At 47.2% G+C, this 15,755-nt stretch overlaps 2 protein-coding genes across 3 annotated transcripts; both read right to left on the reverse strand.

Moving 5' to 3' along the window:
• Positions 1-620: 620 nt before the first annotated feature.
• On the reverse strand, positions 621-2,547 carry il1b (interleukin 1, beta). The gene is made up of 6 exons (XM_029169295.3): positions 2,443-2,547; positions 2,140-2,191; positions 1,782-1,956; positions 1,517-1,687; positions 1,309-1,439; positions 621-1,238 (listed from the first exon to the last, which is right to left on the reverse strand). The coding sequence occupies exons 1-6, from the start codon at positions 2,472-2,474 to the stop codon at positions 1,029-1,031; spliced, it is 771 nt and encodes a 256-aa protein (XP_029025128.1). The 5' UTR covers positions 2,475-2,547; the 3' UTR covers positions 621-1,028.
• Positions 2,548-5,756: 3,209 nt separating this feature from the next.
• LOC114866927 (metal transporter CNNM3) lies at positions 5,757-14,907 on the reverse strand. Of its 2 annotated transcripts, XM_029169184.3 has the most exons (12): positions 14,206-14,907; positions 13,629-13,963; positions 13,206-13,382; positions 12,784-12,941; positions 12,517-12,660; positions 12,277-12,435; positions 11,677-11,846; positions 11,344-11,440; positions 11,005-11,135; positions 10,356-10,482; positions 10,163-10,227; positions 5,757-8,350 (listed from the first exon to the last, which is right to left on the reverse strand). In XM_029169184.3, exons 1-11 carry the CDS (start codon positions 14,884-14,886, stop codon positions 10,178-10,180), a joined length of 2,229 nt encoding a protein of 742 aa, XP_029025017.1. In that variant the 5' UTR covers positions 14,887-14,907; the 3' UTR covers positions 5,757-8,350; positions 10,163-10,177. The 2 variants fall into 2 exon arrangements, with proteins under 2 accessions (XP_029025017.1, XP_029025016.1); XM_029169183.3 differs by lacking the exon at positions 10,163-10,227.
• Positions 14,908-15,755: the final 848 nt, after the last annotated feature.

A 15,755-nucleotide genomic window follows, 5' to 3' on the forward strand; every position in this document is an offset into this window, starting at 1 on the left:
GCATGAATTTTTAACTGGTCCCTTTATTATATTCCCCATCTTTCTTTAAACAGTTTCAGTTATCACAGTTATTTTATCCATCAAATTTTTTACACAATTCTACTTTTTTAAATTTCCATCAAATCCAAATTTCTTTTTTCACTGTGGTAAGTTATATATATATTATTATAGTCGACTGAGAATGTCTTTTAGACATGTATTTTGAATCACCTTCAACAAACAATGACACTTATTTATATAGTCTGATTTACTTCAGCTGATCACAGCTTTCGTTGTGTTTACGTTGACACCGTCAGGTTTCGACTCTGCCGCTGCTTCAATCAGACAAACTATCATTAATCTATTTTACGAGGACCCCGTCCTCTTTTACCTCGTGAGCCACTCACGGAATTTAAGATACCTTAGGATTTACTCCTTTCATATTCGCCTGATCTGTGTCCTGGCCCTGGTTCAGGATCCCGTCACCTCCCCCTGTTGGACCACCAGCCGACGTCTGACCTGGGCAGACTCGATGTCCCGGCAAAGCGAGGATCTTGGGATCCCGGACGAGCCCCCAATTATGTTAGGGAAATAGTTAGTTCCCTTTGTAAATCTTAAACAAAGCAGACACAATCAGTTGAGACCTTCTTCAGGATTTTACTTGCAGGGAGTGAGCAGTTTACAGCAAAGGCAACTTCCTCTCACTGAAGACAAGACAAGGATTCAGCTCATAATATGTATTGCATTCTGGGAGGTGCATAGTCACACAGTACGTAGGAAATATTCTCTGCACAAAGCATTGGGCTCATCAGATAAGGATGCTACACACTGGTACTCCCTATTTCTTGCAGAGCAGAAGGGAGAAAACTTCAAGGTTAAAGCACAGCTAACGAGGCTTCACCAAAGTATGTTTCAATGATTAAATGCAGTATTTTTCCAACACAAACACTTGAAGAATATAAAGTAAAGGCTTTTAGTTGTGTCCACGTTGGAGAGCGCAGGAGAAGTGGAAATGGAAGCTTGAGGACAACCCTGGAGCCGCCGGACGTTCAGATCACCCTGAAGCTGGTGAGGCGGCAGGCTTCGTCGTTACACATCTCCAGGGGCTGCTCGTCCCCGTCGGGCGACGTGCTGATGAACCAGTCGGAGCACATCACGGACTCGAACGTGGTCAGGGAGACCGCTTGCGCGCGCTTGTAGAAGAGGAAGCGCTTCCGGCTTTCGTTGCTGATTTGCTTCAGCGTCTCCTTGTTGCATTCCTGCGGACGGACGACACACCATCATCATCACAGTCGTGATTGATCGTCGATGACGTCATCCGCCGCTCACCTCCAGGCTCAGCACAGCCTTGTCCCCCTCCATGGAGCAGGAAATGTGCAGGTCGCTGTTTTTGATTGACAGGACGACGACGGTCGGCTCGCTGTCTCTGGGGGACATGTAGCGGCCCACGCTGAATTTCACTGGCGTTAGAGACACACACGCGCGGCGTTAGAGGACGTTCAGCGCACGGGCGACCCGTGAATGGGGCGTCCGTCACCTTTGAGGTCGTCGTAGTCTCCTTTCAGGGTGATGGCCTCCAGCCTCCCTGAGGACAGGATGACGGACTTTTGGTGCGCGTCGCACAGAGTGCACTCCTCGCTTTTCATGCGCGTGTAAGAGGCGCTCGTCTGCCTGGTGCACGTGCTCGCGGGGCTTTCCACGACCGTTTCTGTGGAAAGGACACGGGGGTGAAGCGGAGCCTGGATGCGGACCCGTCGGAGCCCGCGGGCCTCCGTTACGCACCGTTACGCACCGTTACGCACCTTCCACCAGGTTCTGCATGATGGTGCGGCACAGCTCGTCGCCGCTGAGCTGGCTCCACGTCCTCCACCTGCCCACGGCCAGCATCAGGCTGACGACCCTCGCCATGTCCGGCTTACAGCTGCTCACCCGCAGGTCCAGCCCCTCATCAATCCGGATCACTTTGTCTTGGACGTCCTGCGCGTGACCCCACAACAAGAGGAAGTCTGTCACTAAGACACGAAAGCACGTTTTCCTCTGATGCATCAGAACTTGTAACAAGAGATGAGGGAAGGTTGAGTTTTATGATCAATAATCTGATGAGCCCGGTTCCTCTGAGCCAAAGGAATGAGAAGGATTATTAATAACGTTAAATCTTACCACGTCATTAAAGCACCTGGAGTTAAGTTCTGTCTCATCCAAATCTGATGGGCTGAAATGAAGGTCCATCTGTTAGCTCACAGTCGTGTTATATGTGAATCTTGATTCATTAACTAAATTTGCTTGAAGGAGATTTAAAGATAAAACGTTCTAGTTGGCTTTTACTTGTGTGTAATGTGTAAAGGTCTGACTTCGGGTTCTAAGAAGTGAAATACAAACAGGAGCTGTTTCCTTTTATGTGGCAGAGGTTACTGCCTGGCTCTCGGTTCCTTTAAACACATAAGCTGAGCTGTTACAACTCACCCGTCCAGAGCTTGAGACAGATCGAAGTCCATCCTGGTCTGAGCATCTGAGTGACAAGCGATGATATGAGTGTTCACGTTCCTGCTTGAAGCGCTTTATAGTGTGTGTGGGTGTGTCAGATTCAAGCTGCAGCGTGAGGAACTTCCACGCGGGTTTTTTTTGGGGGGGGGGGATTTCTATGTGTCTGGTGTCTTTGCTTTTGACATTGAGCAATAACTACAGTAATACATGAGTTGACAGATTACAGCATCACACAGATGTGAAAGTCACAAAGTTTTAATATAACTTGTAAACATGATGTGATCAGTGCAGGAGTCAGATTTGGCAGCATCGTAGACTCCAACCAGCCTGTTACTACACATACGTCATGGTGGTTTGGTTTCTCTGTGGGGGTTCGAGAATTGAGTCAGAGCAGACACCGTGTTCCTCCGTTTTCCTTTTGATATTTTGGTATTTGATAAATTCCTGTTATTATTATAGCAGCAGCAGCAGCAGCAGACTCCTGTAATGTCACATGCAACACTGTGGAGCCAGTTCCATGCAAATGAAAAAGAATTTGCCTACGCGTGAACTAACTTTGACTTAGCTTTCACTGACTGCGGCTTGAGGTTTCATGTCAGATTGAAACATGAATTATGAGAAATCTGTCCCCCGTCCTGACACAGATCAGCGGTTCAGACTTGACTAAAGTGTTGAGTCAGCAATTATGCTGTAAACAATGTTTACAATGTTTCAGTGTTTGCTGGGTGAAGCAGCCGTTACTCTGAAGTCCAACACTGATCTGTTGAGACTTCACTGTCTATTCTATTCTCTTTCAGCTGTGCAAAAACTCATGACATTCCATAATTGTGTACAACCTGAGATCATGTTATATAGTAAATTACTTCCTGTCTTAAGTTTAAGTTTGTGAGGAGGAAGTCGTCCCCTCAAACAGGATGCAAAAAGCGAGCGTCTTTTTGTGGTCACATAGTTTGATATAATGGCAGGTTGGTGAGGAGGCTCAACAGCTGTCCACTCGAAGCACTTGCGGTCCTGTGGCAGGAAGCGCTGATGGTGCTCTGAAGCTGCAGAGTGTCTTTAGATGCACGTAGAAGAGAAGCAACTGATCAACACGGATCGAATGCACAGAATGTGGGAACAGTTTAGTTTTGTGAAAGCGCGTTCAGATTCAGGAGGTCGTGTGTCTGCTCCTCGCTGTGCAGTGAAAGTTGTATAAAGCCAGATTTCAACAAGCAGGGGAATCCAATAAAGTTAAATAAGATTAGCTGAGCAGCATCTCTGATCTACTTCTTGTGAATTTTAACAGGATATTTGCTTTGATGATGATTCAGTCTAGTAGAAAACCTGAACACCTCTGTATTCAGCAGCTGCGGGTGCAGCATTAACCACAGCGTTTACTGGAAAGATTTGTGACGGGAAAGAACCTGATCGGTCTATTTTAGGAACTTCATATTAAATGTGGAAAGCTTTGTTGCGCCACAAGCAGCCACAACATTCTACTCGTGTGTAGAAGTGGTGGTTTTTCACACCTCACGTAAAGTTCTAAACACGAGGGCAAGGAAAGCAGCGTCAGCAAATCAAGGGTTTCCGTGTCCTGACACCAGTCAACCTCCACAGGACTTAATGTGGAGGACTTAATTTCAGGTCAGTGGAAAGTAGCGTAGTACATGAAAACTGAAAAGCTGGCCCGATGGTCACTCTGCCTGAGCTCCAGCTTCTGTGGAGAGAGAAGGACGACCATCTCTGCAGCGATCCACCAGTCAGGTCTGTATGGTAGAGTGGCCAGACGGAAGCCATTCCTTAGTAAAAGGCACATAGCAGCCCACCTGGAATTCACCAAAAAAGCATCTGAGGGAGTCTCAGGCCGTAAGAAACAAGATTCTCTGCTCTGATGAGACTAAAATTGAACTGTTTGGAGTAAATGCCAGGCGTTATGTTTGGACAAAACCATGCACCGCTCATCACCAGGCTGATACCATCCCTACAGTGAAGCATGGTGGCGGCAGCATTATGCTGTGGGGATGTTTTTCAGCAGCAGGAACTGGACGGCTGGTCGGGATAGAGGGAAAGATGAATGCAGCAGTAATGCTGCACAGTAATGTGCTGTATACCACACAACCAAATAAATCTGTCGTCTGTCCGTCCGTCCGTCCGTCCGTCCCTCCCTCGGTGCCAGAGCTCAGCTCACTTGTCATTAAGTGGAAGGCAGGGACATATGACCAGTCCATCAAGGGCCACAGGTATCCAACCATTCACAGTCAATAGGGAATTTAGCATCTTAAGGCCCCATGTCCTACTTTTGACTGTGAGATGAAGCAGGAGCACCAGGTTGGGTGGTACAGAAGCTGGCCTTTTGCCCAGTGTGGAAATGTGAACTTTGTTTCCTTGAAATCTGAAAGGTGCAGCAGTTCAATGACCCCTCCCCATGGAGTAGGTGAGACAGCACAGATAAAGCAAAACTAATAGTATCTGATGTTCAGCAGCTCTACTGTATGTACTGTACATAAAAAATGAATCAATAATTCAATAACAAGGATGACAAGATCAAACAAACAATAAGGTCTTATGGTCCACAGGAACAGAAATGATGCGGAAGTCCTTTAAACAATGAGCCTTTTTCTACCAAAAATGTCTTCTCTTTGTTATATTACAAGACTTACTGTAAGACTTATGTAAGCTATATTGCAATTTGGATTGATAAAAATAAATTGAAAATATTCTAATTACTGGAATTGTTTGTGGTCAAATTAACACTTAAACTAATGCTTCTTGTGCCCGGTGCATTACTTTACAATGGTAAACATTCATTTCAAAGGTATACACTATGAACTGTTCTCACACATTGTGACATTACTTGATAGAGGATTTGAGTCACATTCAATCAATACATTTCAAGAGAAATGGAATTAATAAATTGCTACTTAAAGTTATATCTCCAATTGATGCTGCGAAAAACACCTACAATACTGTAGTTAAAATACAGTATTATTATAATAACTGTAAAATAGGGTGGTTTGCATATTATTCTTCTGTAAAAATTAATTGGAATTTAGTGTACATTCTTATCTGTAAACATATCGACAGAACAAACATGTAAAGTTGATTACAAAGGAAAAATGTCGAAACAGAAAATATTCTGGCAACCACAGCTGTCAGTTTTTTCCGTAACATATACAGATTTTTTTACAGTGTACTCACACACATCAAAGCTGATCCCAACTCAAAAACATTTACATTGATGTGATGTGAATGTCTAAAATGACGTTTGTCTGTTTTTTAAAAAGAGAAAAAAAAGAGAACTAACGCACAACAGGTTTCTAACAGGATTGAGTTTATTTCCTAAGAAACTTATCGAAAGTCTTAATGAAGTGAAGTTGATGCACCTCAAACTGGCAGCATTCTCGTAAAATACAACATATACAGAGTTTGTATATAAATGTAACTCGGACAGGAAGTGTGAAGCGCCACCCGTCATCTCAGACATGTCTCCAGGTCAGTCTGGCAACTTTGTATTTACATTCAGTCTTTTTAACATCATAAAGCCATTACAAAAAAGTAAATGTCTTGAAGTTCCCACATCAGGAACCAGACAACTCCCACATAGAATGAGGCTAATGTAACAGCCTTGAAGGTTGGCTTCGGTCACGTCCTTCCTCCTCCTCATCCTCCTCCTCCTCTTCCTCCTGGCTGTCAGCGAGTCCCTTTGTCTAATCTACACTGTTCTGGTTCTACGCTAATGTGTCTGATATCATTCTTGGCTACTGGTGAATGGAAGGTTTAACACTTCCACCACCATCTACACATTTTCTCACCCAATATCAGTCTTGTGGCGCCTGAATCAAGCAGCAGCTGGTTTTTGGCTCCATGCTGTAGTTTCTCAGCAAACACGTTTGACAGTCACTTTTTTTGTGTGGTTGTGGTCACAAACCGGCCTCATCGTGGTGTTGCTGCAACACCTGTGACCTATTATCTGCTGCACAGACTTCACAACTCCATCGTGAACTGCTAACTGTGGGAAAATGAATATGATCTGAACATTACAATGAACTATGACGTGGCCAAATCAAAGTGCTAGAGGTGGAGGAGTCGCTTCACAGGCAGGTTGAACAGGAGGAGTCAAACTGTAACATACATGTTATACAAACAATAAAGACAGGTGAAGCTTCCGTCATCATTTTCTTCCCCATGAACATCCACAGACACGACACAGGAGCCATTTGTGCCGTGTTCACATGTGATGTACAACACGGAGCAGGGTCAAGGCTGAACGAGGCCGCGCACGCAGACACGAGCAAAGGTTCAGCGCCGACAGAACCGATCTGACTGCACCACAGGGACCAGAAGCCTGGCGCTCTCTGCTGGAGCCCAGATTCACTGCTGTCAATAATGTGATACTAAAGAGTCACTTATTATTGTTATTCAACAATTAGCAAAAGAAACATATCATTTAGCATTCAATAAACTATACTTTAGCCTTTATTTAAAATAAATGGATAAGAATTTCAAACTATATATGTAGGTTTCACGTTTACGTATTACGTATTTTCTAAATTTATGCAGATTTAAAAAAAAATATTTGGCTTGTTTTTAATTTTAAGTTACTTTTTGTGTGGAGTCCAGGAGGATGAGCAGCCTAAAGTCTGCATTTAAATACAAGCTAGGTTCTAGTTTGTTTATTTTATTATCTTTTTACTTATTGCTTAAAAAAAGCTCAATATGACCTGCATTACCGCCGTCCTCGTCTTCTCCTGGGACAGAACGTGACATACAGATGTCAGGAGCTACTGCTATTTCTTATATTTCAATATCGTTTTCATTTGTTTTACAAAAGGTAGCGAAATAGCAAAGTAATCACCGTAGTTAAAGCTAAATGGCAAAGTCATCAGATGTTTTGTTTTGTCAGATTACAGCGGCATCAAAGACAATGAGTTTGAATGTTGAGAAAATCTGAATTAACTTAACAAATGTCACTAAATTGGCACCAACCTTTAAAATGTTAATACTGATTAATAGTTTAGGTATTTTTATTAATAAATAAATACAAATATGTAAAGTAGGTTAACAACATGAGCTGATTAAGGACTACTCTGTGGAACAATTTATATACTAACATTAGATCATTTATCAATCATGATAATCATGATAAATGACACTAGGAGCCTGTTTTACCCCATTTCCGCTGAAACTCTAGAGACAAAGCAGGAAAACGAAGCAGGCTGACTGTAAACAAGACATTTAACTGGAGGTGGTTTTCAGGAGAATCTGTACATCAAAATAGGCGGAACGTAAGCAGCACAGTATGTTTAAGTTTTGCTTCAGCTTTTGTGTGTGTATATATATATATATATATATATATATATATATATATATATATACATACATATACATATATACACACACACACACACACGCTCACACCAATATACACCAAATCTAATTCTGTCTCGCAGAAATGAGCTTCAAAGCGCTGGTCAGGTCACACAGCATGTCAGATTATGACTGACGTCTAATGTGCAAAAACCAACTCAACTAACTTGTGTCTCTGTCAAATCAGACCAGCACATAGATTTGACGGAAGGAATGTCCATGGAGCATTTAGTACGAAAGGCTAAACGTGGAACGAAGGCACCACCAAATTAAAAGAACCCTATTTATAGGTATGTATAGACACCAAAGTAGAGAAAACCACATCAAATAATTGGAATAAAAAGCTCATAAATGAATGTTGTAGAGATGAGATGCACAAGTAGTGGCTCACATTAAAATGACTCTCTCTCCAGTCTTGTCAGGAGCTACGTTCCAGCCATGGATGAGACATTAGGGAACCAAATAAACAGCTGATGGGTGTCAGGACCGCACTACCCACGGGTCTCCTCTTCTGTGGAGCTCTCCTGGGCTCGACTGCCGCCTGTGGAACCGACCAATGAGAGGAGAGCAGGGGTCAAACCGCGACCTCACACTAGAAGCACTCATCTTTTCCTATGACTTTCAGGTGATGGAACGCTTCCTCGGGCACGAGAGGTCAGCAGCGATCAACGTATTTAGAGAGACTAGTTTGGACTCAAAGCAGCTGTAGTAGAAATGTGAAAATAGAATTTACGAGTAAAACTTTAAATGATGCAAGTTATTTTAATCGGATTTTAGAAGAGATCCAACAAATTATACAATAGTTTAACGTAAAGTCGTCGTCCTTTTTCGTCCGTTCCCACCAGGGGTCGCCACAGCAAATCATCCTCCTCCACCCGACTCCATCCTTCTCTGCTCAGTCTTCTCACTTGTTAGCACCTTCCAACCCTTATCTGTTGTACATCCTCTTTCCTCCTTCCAAATCAACTGGAAGCTCTTCCTCTCCCACCCAGAACATGTCCCAACTTCTGTCTCAACTGATCCAAGTGAATTCACCCAATTCTAAGTTTCTTCATTCCTCACTTCTTCTCTGTCTTCTTCCTGACCACCTGTCGTCTTACACACCAACATGCGGTGCTGTCTCTCTCTTTTGGAAGTAAGTGTTGACTACAGCCATTTCCATCCTCTTAGCAAAGTCCACCACCATCTGTCCTTCTAGGTTCCTTTCCTTTACACCAAACCTGCCCATCACCTCCTCATCACCCCTGTTCCTCTCACCAACATGCCCATTGACGTCTGCTCCAACCACCACCCTCTCTCCTCTGGGTACACTCTCTATGACCTCATCTAACTCCCTCCAGAAAATCTCCTTCTCTTTCCACTCACAGCTACTTGTGGAGCATACCCACTGTCTACATTCACCATCATCCCTTCGAGTTTTAGCTTTCAGCTCATCACAATGTCTGAGACTCTTTTCACCTCTAGAACATTGTTCAGAAACTCCCCCTTCGGGATCTCTCCTACCACGTTTCTCTTCCAATCCACACCATGGTCCTCCTCCAATACTACGTGCTTTGCTGCCCTTCCACCTCGTCTCCTGCACACACAGCACCTCATTCCTTCTCTCCATCATGTCTGCCAGCTCTCTGCCTTTCCCTGTCATTGTGCCAACGTTACGAGTCCCTGCCTCTCTCCTCTCTCACTGTCTCACACAAACCCTTCTGCCTCCCCCTTTCTTCGTCCAACAGAAGTCCAACTTCCACCAGCACCCTGGTTAACAGCATCGGAGGCAGTCGTCCCCGTACGGTACTTACATGTTGATCATTTGCATGTTTAGTTCTTGGCAAACTCTAATCTATTTATTGGGACACGCAAAATTGTGAACATAAACTAAATTTATGACTTATAAACCTAGATAATAACAATAATATCCTCGATAGTTCAAATGTCATAACTAACCTAAATCGTATATTAATATTTAACGCAGTTTAATGATTGACTTGTACTTTAACCGCCAGATAACCAATCTAAACAAAATGAGTCGGCGCCCAGAGGATGCATTTCATCACTTCCAGCTCGTTCTACCATCTGTAACAGAACCTCAGGTTCTGAAGGGAAGTGGATTGAATCAGACGTTCAAACACCCGACAGACAGTGAGATGATTTCACACAAGAAAACGCCACAGGATGAAGAGGTTTCACAAACACAGACAGACCCAATTCATTCCAGCCTCTGGCCTCAACCTCAGCCGCTCTTTCATCATGAATTAACCAGAATGGGAGGACGCAGAGGCTGGAATGGACCGGAGCCGTTTACACCTGCACACAGTGGTTCTGAAGGGAGAACGGTCCCGTTACAGCATTTTTCATTTACCTCATGCAAAAAAGACTAACAGTAGTTCTCAATGGAATCGAAGAATGAAAAGTTTACAGGAAACTCTGGACAGGCCAGAGACGAGGGGAGACACGGAGGCGCGCAAGAAGGGAAGAAAGAAAGAGATTAGTTTAGACCAGGTGAAACAGAAAGTTGCTCTCCTAACTGCTCGCAGCCACCTGAGCACAGCTACCTTGGGTGGTGTTCCTGCTGTTGAGCAGCTTGGTCTGACTGTTGGGCAGGATCTTGATCTCAGGAGGATCTGGACTCTGGCCGTCGCGCGAGGCCCTGAGAGCGTTCAGATACTGCAGACGCGTCACCTGCAACACACATGGGGCATATGTTGTGTTGTCATGACATGGAGTGCGTTGTTGCTGGGGGGTCATGAAGCGTTTGGTTATTAAACGGTGGGGGTTTCACTGTGATGGCCATGGAAACATTGTTAAGGAAGTAAAGGGGGGTTTGTTCCACTCAATTATATCAAAGACCAGTCAACAGCTCATGTGGGGGTTTGTAACAGGGTATAAATACAGGTCTTGTGTCATCAGTCCTTCAGTGGATACTCAGTAAAGGTCACCAAATATCAAATACACTGCATAGTAGAGTAATTTTACACAACATTAACATATGACTAAAACAGCTTTTAATCTGATTCCAAGTACAAGTTGACAACCTGTCGCCGATGTTGAAGCCTAAGTGAAGCTAATCTTTACCAGAGCAAAGTGCTAATGTGACTTCCTGACCAGACCACATCAAAGCATTAAAGCCTGGAGGTTGGTTTTTTTTGTTTTTTTTAATGAGTCACCAAACACAGGAGCTGAAGAAAATACAAAAGTACTGACCCGTATGAGCTGCAGGTCCGTCAGAGCTCGGACAGTGTAGTCAGGACAGTAGCTGGACGGGCTGGTGGCGTCTGCAGAGTCGAAGGGGTCCCTGGGAGAGTGACGCTGCGTCGACACCGGAGACTGATGCACTGTCACATCAAAACAACATCTGCGTGTTAATGTCAACGTAATGTTAATGTATCACTGCACATGGAAGACTATATAGGCCGCAAACATAAAGTTATTACCGATATTAAAACACAAGTGAATGAAGTTACTATTTGCTTCATCTACTGTTGTAACACTAGAACTGATTTCACTCCCAAGTCGGTTCCAGGGTGCAGTTCATGGCCTCACCTGAAGATGGCAGCGTGAGCGCCGACACCCCGTAGTAAGTAAAGGCCCCGTTCTCAAACTTCAGCCGCTCTTTCCCAATCTCCACCTCCACGCGACCCTGAACGCAGATCACAAGCGACAATTACAACGATCCTACAGCTTTAGGACAAGAGTGAGCCACTGGACAATCACACATGCATCGCAGAAAAAAAGGTGCTGCTGTTACGACGAGATGATGAGTCCCCACGTTTCCCCATCGGATGCAGCTCAAGGAGCTTCTACAAACGGGAAGCAGGAAGTCCTGCGCGCTTTGGGCTGGGAGGAATCTGTGCGAGCCCGGACACGAGCACATACCTGCAGCAGCAGGATGAAGTAGTCCACCGGGTGGTTGCGGGTGTAGAGGTAGTGGCTGGGGCTCAGTCTGTTGTTGGGGTCAAAGTGCACTTCCTGGTTGACACTGGGGTGACGGAGCAGGTGGAAGAGGATCTTCTCGGACACGCGGCAGGGGCTGAAGTGCTCCACCTCTGTGAGAGACACAGTAAAGTCGCTACCTGGGCTCAGAGGAGGCGACCTGGGCCCGCCGGGCCGGGCGTTGGCCTTTGACTGGTGTCAGACAAGGACCGCTTCAGCTTAACGACCACGTTTATCTGCTGCAGAGTTGATTATCTGGCCAACAACTGATTAGCTGGTAGGACAAAGCCTCTTGCTTTTAACCTTAGACTCATTTATTTATTGTGGGACATAATTAAACCATAAATTCCTAAAGTTCAACTGCTGTATTGTGTGAACATACACACATCAGCCAGTGTTGAATTAGCAGCCGTGATGCGGTGACAGGCCACGGTGCCTTGAATGAAACATCAACGGCATCACTGGTTCTGTTAAAGTGCAACTCCTCTGGTGACCCGTTAAAGCGGGCCCTCCCTCCCTCCCTCCCGCGGCCCGGTCGCTCACCTCTGGACAGGAAGCGGTGCGTGGCCAGCAGCAGCTGGGGCGAGGTCCGGATCTTGGGTTCTCCTTCGGGAGGCTTGAAAAGGGAGAAGTCCTCGTGGGCGCTGCGAGGCTCCACGGGGATCTCCGGCGCATGGAGCGGCTGCTTCACCTTCCGGTCCACTGCAGCCACAGGAGGACACAGACCGGGTTTGTCGCCTTTGTCAACACACAGGCAGAGAGCGGGGGCAGCGAGAGACTCACCGTAACCATCAGACTCATCCAGGATCTCGGATTTGATTATCTCCTCGATGACGTCCTCCAGCGTCACCAGTCCCAGCACCTCGTAGAACGGGTCTCCCTCCCCCTCGTTGTTCACCTTCTGGACGATGGCCATGTGGGAGTTCCCTGAAGAACAGTGACACCAAAAGTCTAGTCTGGAAAAAACTAGCTAGTCCAATCTATGGGTTTGTGGCCACTCATGTACAGATCTCCATCACTCAAACATCAGCTGCGTCTCCAGCGCGTCACCTTTCTTGAACTCCTCCAGCATGGCGTCCAGTTTGGTGTCGTTGAAGACAAAGTGCAGCGGGTGATTGTAGAACTTGGTGATAGTTGTCATGGGGGTGCAGTCGTCTGGGTCCACCAGAGCCAAGTCTTTAACGTAGAGGATTTCCACTATGTTGGACCTAGGAGACCATAAATCGTGTAATGATTGAGCGCGTCAGTGGAGGTTGTCGGCGCTAAATATGAGCCGTGTGTGTTTACGATGCATTTGCGCTGTTGTTACCAGATATTCTGGGTCAAACGCACACGGATGTTGCCGAAACCAATGAAATCTGACGCTCGGATATGAAAACAGCAGCAGTCGGTTCGGTCCGAGCGACACCTTGTTTCTGTCGCATTCTAACCTTCAGTCTGATTGAGGCGTTGCTGCGCTCATTTTTGCCCACCTCTCCTCCTCGTAAATGGGAACCCGGGTGTAGCCGCTCTGCATGATCTCGGACATGGTGGAGAAGTCCAGCGCGGCCGAGCTGGGCAGCATGAAGCAGTCCTTGAGCGGCGTCAGGATGTCCTCCACCGTCTTGGAGCGCAGCGTCCCGCGGCTGAACTCCTCCTTCACGAACTCACTGCACAGAGAGACACAAAGGAAGCGGGTCGCAGCAACCCGTTAGCGGTTCCAGTGGCGCCAACAGAAACTTTTCCTTCCTTCTCTTCCAGTAAAATAATAACTGCAGCCTTTTCTTGTGCTTTGCCTAACTCGCTCCACAAGTGGAACCAGAGACGTGCCCACATAAACACACCTGACTTGGACCGACACACACAGACTCGCATCCCTCAGTTCCGGTTCTTTCCCGAGGGGACAGTTTTCTCACCTGTACGGGTCGTGGACGCTGGTGCGGATCATCTCCATGGCCCGCTCCCGGACCCCGCAGGTGGTGACGTCCCTCCTCAGCGCCAGGTCCAGGATGAGGCCCAGCGGGCAGGACAGGGGGCAGGTGAGGAACAGGCACACCTGGGCCAGCCAGGTGAGCGCGGGCGCCAGCTGGAAGCCGTAGCCCGAGCACAGGACGTGAGGCGGCAGCTCAGCCAGGAAGAAGAGCAGGAAGCCGCTGGCGAAGACGGCGGAGGCCACGCAGCCGAGCGCCTGGTGGAGGAGCACGCCGAGGGCCGAGTGTCCCACGGCGCAGAGGAAGAGCAGGGAGCAGGCCTGGGGGGGGGGCAGAGGAGCGGGTTCAGCTCGATACGCTGTTCTGAGGTCAGAGGTTCAAGTCAGTTCAAGCCCAGATCAGATCGCGCCCGCGCTTTGTGCAGTGGCGTCACATCGAACTGACTGATTCCAGCTTCAAAGGGTTCTGATGAGGTCTCTCTCAGTGGGCCTTCACGGAACCGCCTCAGCAGTTAGAACTGTCCGTATTAATTAATGAATCTGAACCAGTACCACAAACTCACCAGGAAGTTCCCCCTCCTCCGGATGGGCTGCAGGCGCTTGGCGGCCCGTTTCTCCTCCTCGGAACCGCAGCTGTGCAGCACGTAGAGCTCCACGGGGTCCAGCCACAGCAGGCTCAGGTTCACCGTCCTCAGCAGCCCGCACACCAGCAGCACCGCCGCCGCCAGCACGGCCAGAACCCACGGCGGGAGGGAGCCCGACGGAGCCCCGCGGGCGTCCACCCGCAGCCGGTCCGAGCCCACCGCGGTCCACCTCCCTCCGCTCTCCACGCACAGGCGGTGGTACGTCTGCTCCGAGTCCCCCGCAGAGTCGCTGCTCCGCCCCACGTCCACCGTGATCAGCCCGCTGTGGTCCCCGTCCGCGGTGAAGTTACCGCTCACCTGGAAAGCGGACTGCCGGCGGTTGGAGTCCAGCTCGCACGGGTCCGCCGCATCCCGTCCAGCCGACGCCGCGAACGCCACCCGCGGCCAGCTTCCATTCAGATCAGCCCCGAAGAGACGGAGCGTAAACGTGGCTCCTACTGGCGCCGAGATGATCCGATCCTTCATGCACACCAGACCTGCCGGGTCTTCCAGCCGCAGCCCCAGAACCAGGGGAGCCTCCTGGCTGCAGGCGCCGAACCCGATCCCGCAGAACAACAATATCATCAACAGGAACCGTAGACCTGCCAAGCTGGCCACCATATTGGAATTGGTCAGCCTGGCTCGGATCATGTGACTGTAGCCCCGAGGCGGCCCCGCCCCCCGGAGCTGGTGCTGCATTCAGACGCATCGGGGAAAACAGAAAGACTGTCAGACTTTGATGTATATTGAAATAATGAGAAATAATAGTAAGACAGAAAAAAAGTGTGCCTTTATGTTGTAAGTTGTAAATATTTTTGCAACTTTTTTAACTGTATATATGTTTAGTTCTTCCAACCTCCTAAGGGCTCGTAATCGATGCAGGTAATGTGTTGTTTTAATTTTTCATGAACGCAGCATGAACCAAAAGCGTACACAGTAACTGAAGTACGCGACGGCCATGTTGGCTCCACAAACATGAGTGGAGACAGGGCTTCAGAATGTTTTGTTTCATCGCACCGCCCCTCATCACAGCCAGCCAATAGGAGCCGGTGTGCACACTCACAGCCAATAAAACCCATGAAAACAAGCAGCAGCCCACGCCCATCTTTGTTAAGCTTCACAATAAGACATTCATCACCCTGGGCTCCGTTTAAAGGGAAAATCACCAAATTAGTGCAAACTGCAATATAGTTATACAAACTGCATATTCAAAATCTATTTGAAACAATATTTATATATGTGTAACAACAACCTACGTAGACACTGTCAGAGCAATATGAGGAGCGACGAGCAAACACATCTTGGCCCTGGACTCAGTTGGTGCCCGAGATTATCTGCTGCATTTAACAAGCAAACAGTGAAAACACAGCAGAGGCCGACTGAGCCTTTCTGAAGCATCTGCAACATAAGTGTATGCTTTTTATAATGAGGTTCATAATGTCTGAACAGCACCAACAGGCAGAACTTCTGCCTTCAGGCAGGAAACCTTG

The sequence above is a fragment of the Betta splendens genome, chromosome 12, assembly GCF_900634795.4.
Source record: "Betta splendens chromosome 12, fBetSpl5.4, whole genome shotgun sequence".
NCBI classification, from domain to species: Eukaryota; Metazoa; Chordata; class Actinopteri; order Anabantiformes; family Osphronemidae; genus Betta; species Betta splendens.

Excerpts from the sequence above, each read along its gene's own strand:
- il1b (XM_029169295.3), bottom strand. The coding sequence starts at position 2,474 with ATGGACTTCGATCTGTCTCAAGCTCTGGACGG. Across the intron at positions 1,957-2,139 it reads CCAGGTGCTTTAATGACGTG|GACGTCCAAGACAAAGTGAT; the intron begins GTAAGATTTAAC and ends GGTCACGCGCAG. Across the intron at positions 1,239-1,308 it reads AGGCTGTGCTGAGCCTGGAG|GAATGCAACAAGGAGACGCT; the intron begins GTGAGCGGCGGA and ends GTCCGTCCGCAG.
- LOC114866927 (XM_029169183.3), bottom strand. The coding sequence starts at position 14,886 with ATGGTGGCCAGCTTGGCAGGTCTACGGTTCCTGTTGATGATATTGTTG. Across the intron at positions 11,441-11,676 it reads ACTTCATCCTGCTGCTGCAG|GGTCGCGTGGAGGTGGAGAT; the intron begins GTATGTGCTCGT and ends ATCTGCGTTCAG. Across the intron at positions 11,136-11,343 it reads GCTCACGCTGCCATCTTCAG|TGCATCAGTCTCCGGTGTCG; the intron begins GTGAGGCCATGA and ends TTGATGTGACAG.